The following is a 10570-nucleotide window of genomic DNA, read 5'->3' on the forward strand; positions in this document are numbered from 1 at the left end:
ATGAAAGTCACTGACCTGTAGGGGGCAGCAAAATTGTAAAAATAATATATATATATATATATATATATATATATATATATATAAAAACCATTTTCTTTTACAACAGTTTGTTAATAAATATCTGTGGGGCTCTAACAGACACAATGTCATTCTAACTCATTTGGAGACATATTTAATTCCAAAAAGGGCTTCATTCCAGCATCATGCTTTTCCAAACTAAGTCCTCTGCTCAGTTTTATGAGTAGTGCTAAATAACGGGGCTTCCAACAGTGCCCTTTGTTTTATTTTAAGGTGGAGCTACAAGGCAATAATTAGGTTTTTTTTTTATATATATATATATAAATATTTGAATATCTGTTACTGCACATATGGATAAATTGAGCAGGGGGTGGGGGGCTTTAAGCCAGTAAATCAGAGACAAAATAGACTGGTAGATGTTGAGGCAAAGTGCAGAGGACATAGGTGATAGCACTCAACAACTGTTACCTCTTTCACATTACACACAACCATTTGATCTATTGTTAGGAAGACAAAATTGTCAAGTGCAGCTCAGAGTCTTGTGCTTCTTCGTGTTGGACGCGTCTTTCAGTACCTGCCACCTGCGGTGTCAACAGGACGGAGCGGCTCGCTTGTTTTCGCGCTCTCCCTCCAGATGTGTCTGCTGTCCCTGAGCATGTCACAACAGAAACCTGGATTCATCAAACCGGACGGCATCTTTCTGTCCATGTCTTAGTTTGTTGTGGGTTTGTGGGTCTCGACTTCTTCACGTCGTTGAAGTGGCTCTTTTGTTTTTGGTTCGTTTCATCTCGAGCACCTGTTCACATTTTCCTGTTCTCAAGTCTTTTAGCACCATTCTTTAGGTGAAAAAGGAACATAGTTTTTGGTAAATTCTAGCTGTTATAGTGCATGAAATTCCCAAATTGTTGTACATACAGTGCCTTGCGAAGATATTCATAACGTTTCTGCATTTTGTCACATTGCTACCAAACGAACTTTAATGTATTTCAGTGTGATTTAAAGTGATAAATCAACACAAAGTAGTGCGCAGTTTTGAAAGATAAAGAAAGATGCCTGGAAATATCTTCATGTAGTCAAATCTGAAAGTGCAGACTGCAGTCCTACCCCTCTACTCTGATACCGCTAAATAAATTCAAGTCTTAATAACTACTTTTGTAATTCTATGAGTAGACAGAGTCTATCTGTTTCCAATTTAACCTCAGAATAACTCCAACTGTCATTTTAAGGCCTCAGAGGTTTGCTAGAGAACAAACAGCATCATGAAGACCAAGGAACACAGCAGAGAGGCCAGGAGGCCAGGAGAGGACAGTAATGCTCAGTGGCACAGATGAGAGACCCAGGAGGAGTTGTACGTGTCTACAGCTTAGACCGGGGATTCCTGTCTGAGAGGTGGAAAGAAACATGGCTCAGGAAGTATATTCACACCACAACCAATGTAGGAAACACAGCAAACAAAATGAAACACTTTACCTGGACTCACAACATGTGTGCAACTAAGACTCTGCATTAACCTTAACCAACCATCCCCACAGTAAAACATGGTGATGGCAGCATCATGCAGTCGGGAAGCTTTTTTTCAACAAGGACAGGCAAACTGGTTGGAAGGAGCAAAAGACTCGAGACGGGGATGGAGGTTCACTTTCCAACAGAACTACAGCTCTGAACATGCAACCATAGTGACAATGGTTTAGGTTTAGTTCAGAAACAAACGTGCTGGAATGGCCCAGTCAAAGTATGGGCCTAAATCCTATTTGAAGTTCTAGAAAAATTATGTTCACTCCATCTCACCTGAGTTTTAGGTCTTATGCGAAGCAGAATAAACGTAGAGTAAAAGTTTCTTTCTTCGGATGTGCAAAGGTGGCGGAGACTTCCTCCACAAAACCTACAGCTCTGACTGCACAGAAATACGCATCTACAAAGTGTTGACTTACGAGGACTGAATACAACTACATGTCACACTATTGAGATTACTGTTAATAATAAAATGTTAAAAACAATTTAACAGTCCCAAGTAGAAAGTAGAAAGAAACTTAATTCTCCTGTAGTTCTGTCAAATAAAATTCAGTAAATTGAATGTGGCTGAAAAGAAACAAAACATGGACGTTCAACATTTATGAATGTTCTTGCAAGGCAGTGTATGTTATATTATATTATATTATATTATATTATATTATATTATATTATATTATATTATATTATATTATCACAATAAAACAAAAAAAAAAGGCTCTCGATCTGTGTGCTCTCAACAGAAAAGAAACCGTTTTGTCTCCTGGTACAGAGGGCTGCGCTCATATAGTCAGAATATTAAATACAAACAAAAAATATTATCATTGTCTCCTTTTTAAAAAGTTGGAAGCAGACCTGCTCCCCACTTTCAGTAACATGTTCAACAAGTTTCACGTAAACATCTGTTTTCAGTCGGACTCGTGTTGGTCCTCTGGTCTGCTGACGGGTCGAGCAACACGCTGCACCACCGGCTCTTCTTTGATTCCTTTTAACATCTACAGAGGAGAGTTTTAGCTGCACAATGCATACAACCCCGTGTTTCCTGTGTGCTGCAGCATCCCTTCTATCTCTACCACAGGAGTTGCATACGTTTGTTCCATCCAGCTTTCATCGGTAATAGTGTGTCCAAGCCATTCTTCTACGCTCTATTCTATTGTAAAACTATTCTCCCTCTGTGACAGAGAGGACCGAACCCTCGTACTACCAAACATCTCCTCGAAGTGATAAAATTAGCCAGACTGCCCTGTCACGTTTGAAACTGAAGGGTCTATCTCACATTTCAGCTTCAGCTGAGGCTCCGTGCTGTCAGACGACGACTGTGGAGGAGTAGGTGCATCAAAACCCTTCCCATCCCCATTTACTCTCTCCTCCCCGTGCCCCGGCGGGGACTCGTGGGTGCGCATGTGCTTGGCCAGGTGGTCGTTACGCATGAACACTCGTGGGCACAAAGCGCAGCTAAACTTCTTGGCACCGGTGTGTGTCTGCAGGTGGCGCTGCAGTTCATCAGAGCGCGTGAACCTCTTTCCGCAGAAGAGCCAGTTGCAGACGAACGGCCGGTCGCCGCTATGCCAGCGCAGGTGAGCCTTCAAGTGGGAGGTCTTAGCGTAGGCTTTGCCACATCCGGGGATGTGGCAGTTGTGCATGTGCTTCGTCCTGCTGTCGTCGGCGCTCTGGCCCATCTGCTCGGCGTGGATGCAGTTGGGGCACCGGCACATGGTCTGCCCGGCGCCCCGAGAGGATGAACGTCGCTGGGGCTTGGGCCGAGCTGACACAGAGGTCTCCTGCGGTTCCTCCAAGGAGAAGGTTTCCTGCTGCAGCATTTCCGGTCCCAGTGGTTCCATCTTGAAGCCGTCCAGTGGGAAGAGGTGGGGCGAGTGTGAGGTGGGGGTGTGCTGAGCCGGGGGCATGGTGCATAGCTGTGGGTCGGAGCCATACGGGCCTAAAGAGTTCTGCAGTCCCATGGAGCTGCCAGTGCTCACTGAGGGCACGCCAACACTTTGCCCAGTCTGCAGGTCTATCCAGCTGCCGGCTTGCACATCGCGGTGGAGGTCCCACCAGGACGGGATGTTCATTTCTTCAGAGCTGCCACTAGATGGTGCTGTCCTTAACCAGGGCTCGTAAGGGTGGGCCATGAATGCCGGTGGTGCAGGTGTAAGATTCAGGATTAAGTCAGCCGCTTGAGGAGTTGATCAGTGTCTTTTCAGGCAGCACTGAGAAGAAAACCTGCAGAGACAAAAACAAACAAAAAAAACATCTTTAAACCAGTCTTTCATTCGCCTATTTTAGTCTCTCAACCTTTGGGAACCAAAAGTTTCAAAACTAAATTCGCAGACCCCTGTTTGTAGCACTTAAATTGTAAACTTTGAGGACACCTCCCCCGGTTACCATAGATACCGCAGTTCTCACGCTGCGTGGCCGTGGAAACAGACGAGAGGGGGAGACAGACGTGTCCAGGCAAAGGCCTGCCACATGCATCCGCTGCCAGGTACTTCCCATGAAGGACCGTCAAAGACAAGCGCAAAGAAAACAACATCGCTGGCTCGGCACAGAGGCAGAGGCAGCAGCAGGGGGAAAAAAGAAAAAAAAAAAATTCAGCAGAAATGAAGGGAGGGGGAGTGTTGACAAGAGAACAGTTTGGTAGAGGAAGAAGTTGCAGGGAGGTATGGCTGCAGGCCAAAGCCTATTTGTACATCCCTGAGGGTTGTTGAGATAAAAACCTAGCAGACAGAAGAAGCATTTTATACATTTGTATATGTATGCGTGTGTGTGTGTGTGTGTGTGTGTGTGTGTGTGTGTGTGTTTGTGTGTGAATCACACATGATTTACAACAACAGCCCTCTGGGTAAGTTATGGAAGACGACGAGTAAGGCGTCCTCCTCCTGACACACTGGCGGCGAGGGAAGCATCAACAGCTGTGAACTAACAACATTCAGTAGCTGGAGAATAGGAGCCCAACAATAACACAATTACTTTATGTGTATAATTATGGGCGCATGCTCTGAATTCACATCCTGTCCCCAACAAGCCTCAGGAATTTTCATCTGCGCACACTTTGGCGGCGTCATCGGCAGTCAGGTGATGCGTACCGAAGGAGGTGCCCATCCGTTTTCCACATTGTGACACGATGCTTGTTAAAGTTGAACATGTTTGTGTAGGTGAATGAGAAGGAGCCAACAGGACATAAAACCAAACAGGTTCCAGCACAAAACCATCGTGTTGACTTCCAGTACTCTAATCACGAACGTCTGCAATTATCTTTACAGCAGGAAACAATGCAGTAGTCTGGTGTCTGACTGGAGATCACTTGGTGTGATGCATATCTGAAATGCCACACTGCAAAAAAACAAGAGGTCACCCAACAAGCTGCCTGATGGAGAGCACCGTTACAGGAACAAGTCAGTGGTATTACTGACAGTAAAGGACTCCTAACAGAACATTTCAATCAGCTATGTCTGAAGTAAAGCAAAGAGGATCAAAGCTAACTTAAAGCCACTCAGAGCTACTTTCTACTCTGAACAAAATCGTAAAACAATTAGTTCGGAATCTCTCTAATGACAAGCTCTGCTGTTAAAGGTCAAGGTGACTTATTTCAAGCCAACATGCAGCCAGATTTTTAACTCTGTAATTTTTTTTTGAAGATCTACACAGTCCTCCTCTCCGCCCGTAAACAAGCGAAGACAGCGGCATCTTCCTTCGTCCAGTGAAAGGCTGGGAGAGCCCCCTGGTTCCTGAGGGAAACAGCTGGCATACGGTGGGCCCCGGGGGAGTGAGAGAGCTGCACAAAATTCTCTGGTCATAAAACCTGCCCGACCAAGACTCAGCACAGACGCCATTTTACAAGTCTGCCATCGAACGGAGGCCCGACATGGGGGGGAGGAACGCTGAAGAGCAAGCTGCACACTGGTGACTGGTGATTCTTTCTTAATGTGTGATTCCAACTGCGACTTGCATGTTAACAAAGTCCAGTCGTTAACAAAAGCCTTTATACACTCGGAGGCAATCATCACGAGGTTTGGATGCGCAACTTATTAATGATTTGCAAACAGGAACCTGCTGGTTAAATCTAAAACCCAAATCCTGGTCTACTGCTGCTACAGGACCAAATATTTGGTGTAAAACTGTGGCCCAGTTTGTTAGCTTAAAGAAGAATCTAGAAGGAGAGTCGTTATTCTCTACAGACCGCCATTTTGAATTACACTACTACCAGATCAGTCGTCACCAAACCTCTTCGACAGGAGGAAATAAGAATGCTGCTGAATGGTAATTTAAATGTCAGGTGTGCTAGAGAAGAGGTTTGTTCAGATACATAATAAAAAAATAATCATTTTCTACCTGCTAAATAGATATTAGAGCTAATGCGAGATATATTTAGCATTTACATTTGATTAGTTGCTCAGTAAGCCAAGACAGGTATTAATTCATGTATTATCTGAGAGTTGTTGGTACATAATTAAAGTTAAAAATAACTAATGTTAACACAGATATTAGTAATCCAGGTAATTTTTTTTTCATCTCACTCTATTGGTCTCTTTAGCCTATTTTTAGAGGTTTAAAACCTGACACTTTACTATGAATAAAACCTATTCATGCTGCTACAAATGAATCCAGGCCCGGATTGCTCAATGTTGCCGAAAAAAATGGCAACTCTTAAAACTTTTGCCCAAAAGTTTTAAGAGTACTTTGAAACAATCATGACACCTTTTGGATTGTAACTATAGTAATAAATGTTCTGTTAGCCACATGTTACTCTGGGCGCACTAAATAATCTGGGTTATTTTCTCCATCTACATGCAGGATTCATCCTGCTGGTGAAGAAGTTGGCTGGTTTAAGTTCAAACACTGTGTGAAAAATTGTGTTCAGAGGAGACGGGACAAAGTATCATCGTTCTCTAGAGACCGCCATTTTGAACCGAACAATGACCAGATCAGGCTCTACTGACCTTTTCTACAGGATGAAATAAGAATTAATAATGATGCTGTATAATATTGTTCATGTTAGTAGCAAATATGTTTGTTAACCTAAAGTCATTTAGTAATCTTCACTTTTGAAGTGCTAAGTAGGTAGGACAAGCTAGCGCTAGCCATGTTCAACATTTTGACTAAATTGCTCATATTAATAAAAATATATTTCATACAATATTGTCTATTAGATTTTAGTACATAAATGAAAACAACCAAAAATAATTAATTCTTTGGTTTATTTTGTTCAACCCACTAGATAACTTTATAAATTCATAGTTTTAGCTTATTTTTTTAACCTACCTCAGTTTGCAGGATCGAACCTTAAACCCAATCCTTTAGCTGTAATCCTAATAAAACTATTCTTAACCTGACGTACATTGAACTGCATGCACAAACACTGCTGGGCTACTCCTTTATCCCATAATAGTAAGTTTACGCTGTCGGAAAACCCTTAAATCGGTAGTTTTAAGCAAAAAGATTATAAAATTAAGCTGATATATTACTGTTAATATCAGTGGATTGTGTTAATGATTTTATTTGAAACTGTAGAACAAGTTTGTTCACTTAAGCTAATAATAGCCTTATACTTATAAAATTGTTAACACAACTGTGTGCTTAGTGTGTTCATCATTTATCCTTTGATCAAGGAACTGGTAATAAGACCAATGAACACTTTCAGAAATCTATATTCTGAACATTTTTACTGCAGAACTGAAATAAACATAAAAATAATTAATTCTAACCCAAATATTATTTATTTAGCAATCCAGTTTGATGGGTCTTTTTAATAACTCATTTGCCCCGATGTTGTACATTTTTCCTTAAATTAATCCAGGGCTGCACTGATCTATTTTGATCAGAACTCTGGGTTCACAGAAACACCCCAATTTGGTTTATTTTTAAATCCAAGAAGTTTTTACTACGTGAAGACCTTTTCCTATTGAACCCACAGGTCAAGTTTTATTGTCGGTCTCATCACATCCCATCTGTTGACCCCTGACTGTCTGTGGGAACTCGTTTGGGTCAACTGGTTTTTCAGGCTGTTTGTTTTAACCTGCCTAAATGTACAAGATGGATGGAGTGGAGCCGGAGCTCGGCAGGGGCCACTTCAGACGAGTCTGTAATGACAAACTTCAAACAGTTTCCTGACTAAATCTAACGCTTCAGACCTCAGCGCAGCAGCTACGTTCGAGTAAAGCGCTCTGGTAACATGTTAAAACAAAACACTACTCCTGCTGGAATGACCAAGGTTGACTTGAAAAACCTGGTAGGTCGTAAAAAAAAAAAAAAAAAAGTTTTTGTACACCTGAGCAGCGGATTAAGTTGGTGACATGCAGACGCAGACATGCATGTAGTTCTAAGCTGTGCTAATCTCTTCTGCTCTCTCTTAAGTGTATGATTAATTGCAGAAAAACTTCAGATATGAATGGCAGCTTAACATCCTGAATGATTTATGGGATTCCCAAGCACGGGTTTACACCCTAAAAACATTAAAAGGAAAACTCGGCTTCTTCTTTGTTTACTATATTTTAAAAAGCAGAAAGCGTGACAGAACATTCTAGGAACATTTTTATATCTTTTCATTTTGCCTGGGCAGCCAAACAGCAACTTAGCGTTAATTTACAAGAGTCAACAGTCATTGACCTGAATTTTCTCTTATTCTGCTGCTCTTGTTTTTTAACACTAAGAACTTTACTGTGTGACCTTTAGATCTGCTGCTGCCGTTACACCTGAATTTTCTCTTTACAGGACAATAAGGGTTGTGTCTATTCTATTCTATAGTTTATAACACTATTATTAAACAGAAAATGATTAATTAACATCTGTTAAGTCTTAAATGACAAAGAAATGAAGAACTGTAAAGTAAAACATTTTCTCCTCCTCAGGAGGGAGACAGGTATGTTGGGAGATCAGGTAATTTGGGACAGCATAGCTAAACAGACATTTCATCTTTGTGTTGACATTTATGTGGCAAAGATAAGATAAGGGTATCAATACTTAGCATCAGCAAAATCACATAATTTTCAAGGAGTGAAAGCACTTTTTAATTGTGCCATCTCAATAATCAAATACACAAATCCAACCTTTACGTGAAATTGTAAACATCAAAACACACACAGTGGAAATTAATGACAAACTTTTACTTAAACTTTGTTTTCTTTAATATAATTGTTGTATTTTATGCGTGTATATCTAAATATATAGCAATTTATGGATATGACATTTTTTTTGTTAAACATTAAGTGAAATGTGTAGATATATTTCAATGAGCAATTCTTCAATAATATATTACATTTTGCAGTAATGCAGTAATTTGAGGACTTGATATGCAGTTATTTGATTTTTGACACTTTAAGTACATTAATTTATTGTCTATGCCAGCTTATCCCTACAGGGTGGTGTGGGAGCTCATTGGGCGAGACCCGAGGTACGGCCTCCACAGGTCGTTTTAAGAACATTTAACTACAAATAATATGAAAATTCTGCAGATAACGATGTTTTTTTCTTTCTTTTTTTTGATGGAGATTAACTATGCTGGCCTTAATGAATAAATACAACTACAGTGTACTTGATCAAGAGAGATTGCACTTCGTAATAAACCTACAAGCTGAATTCCTATAAAACAAATCAGATCCATGAGTTCAGTCTGATGTAAAAATACAAGATATGAGGGATCATTTGAACAACAAACAGCTTATTTTAACTTTTATGAAGGATTTAAATGTGTTTCTTTTTACTGTCTTTTTACTCTTCAGCCTCACAAATATTTTGGCAGCTGATGGATTTTACATTTTGGGTGGAAAAGAGACAATGCAAACTTGAATTTAGCTGTAGAGAAAACAACAAGGTAGTGTCACTAGAAAGACATACGTTCAGTTTCACCCATGTTGCTAATGTCTCATGCATTCACTGCATTTTAACTTCGTTTAATGTGCTACTTTTAACCCTGCCCCTGTTTTTACAGTTTCATTCAGTTTAATACAGATCAATAGAAATTTTATTGACTTTTTTTTTGCATTTGTAGGTTGTTTTTCATCCTATTATTATTACTATTATTACTATGCATTATTATTTCAATGCAGTTTGTGTTCATTCACTATTCGACCCAGGATATTTGTTTTATTAATTAAAGAAATGCATACAAAATGTAAATGAGTTTGTTTGATTTATTTAAAAATTTCATTTAAAGTGCCACTGAAACTTTTGAAAGCCAAATTGTGTTTCTTGCTTTCATACATAACTATAACCTCGAGTTAGATTTGCTTTCCTCAAATATTAATAGTTTTTGGAGGACTTTTAAAAAAAAAAAAAAAAAAAAAAAAAAAAGGAGAACTTTAGAACACTTAAAACGTCAGTCAATCGTTTTTCATGGATTCAAGTCAGTAAAAGTTTTATGACATTGCTTAAAGTTATAATCTGATTTATTTATTTATTTATTTATTTTTACAAGGGGAAAAAAACAAATTTCTTTATGAGCTGAGGCGTGTAGAGACTGCTGCAGATTATATTCCTGGCTAACCAAAAAGTCGCAGTGAAAGCACAACATATTAATAAGAAAACCCTACGCTGAGTTACCTGTGCGTCCTCGGAGCTGCGGCTGCGTTCCTTCGGATATAAACCTGGCTGAGATCAGCTCTGCTCGTCAAGAAGAAGTGCGCACACGAATGTAAAATCCTCATCATATTTCATGTGACGGTCCAGGTGAAGCGGCTCGGCGCGCAGGTAAGCAGCACTCTGAGACTCTCTAACTTTATGATAGGCTCCGGGACTTCAGCCCCGGCAGGCTCCGCCCCCTCGCAGCTGCAGCGAGCGTGGCTCCGCTTTGAAGATGAAGCCCCTCTTCGGCTGGAGGTGAGGAAACGGGTTGCTCTGGGAAGACGCGGGGTAAAAAATCGTTTACCTCGAGTAACTCAGAGACCATATGAGTGCTTTTCATACCCCGTCTCCATATTGTCAATTCATGTTTTTCTTTTTTTTTTTTTAAAAATTAATCCATCAGGACAATCAGCTGTTGCTGCCTGGGCCAACAAACCAACACTGAGGGCAACCAGAGAAGTTTACCAGTTGTTGTTTTTTTTCT

General features: G+C 40.4%; 1 protein-coding gene across 1 annotated transcript; it reads right to left on the reverse strand.

The window, feature by feature from the left end:
- Positions 1-335: 335 nt before the first annotated feature.
- Positions 336-10228, reverse strand: sp6 (Sp6 transcription factor). The gene is made up of 2 exons (XM_015039684.1): positions 10066-10228; positions 336-3750 (listed from the first exon to the last, which is right to left on the reverse strand). The coding sequence occupies exon 2, from the start codon at positions 3657-3659 to the stop codon at positions 2757-2759; it is 903 nt and encodes a 300-aa protein (XP_014895170.1). The 5' UTR covers positions 3660-3750; positions 10066-10228; the 3' UTR covers positions 336-2756.
- Between the last annotated feature and the right edge of the window lie 342 nt (positions 10229-10570).

Source organism: Poecilia latipinna, unplaced genomic scaffold (assembly GCF_001443285.1).
Source record: "Poecilia latipinna isolate Pla-1442-1.1 unplaced genomic scaffold, P_latipinna-1.0 Scaffold478, whole genome shotgun sequence".
Classification (NCBI taxonomy): Eukaryota; Metazoa; Chordata; class Actinopteri; order Cyprinodontiformes; family Poeciliidae; genus Poecilia; species Poecilia latipinna.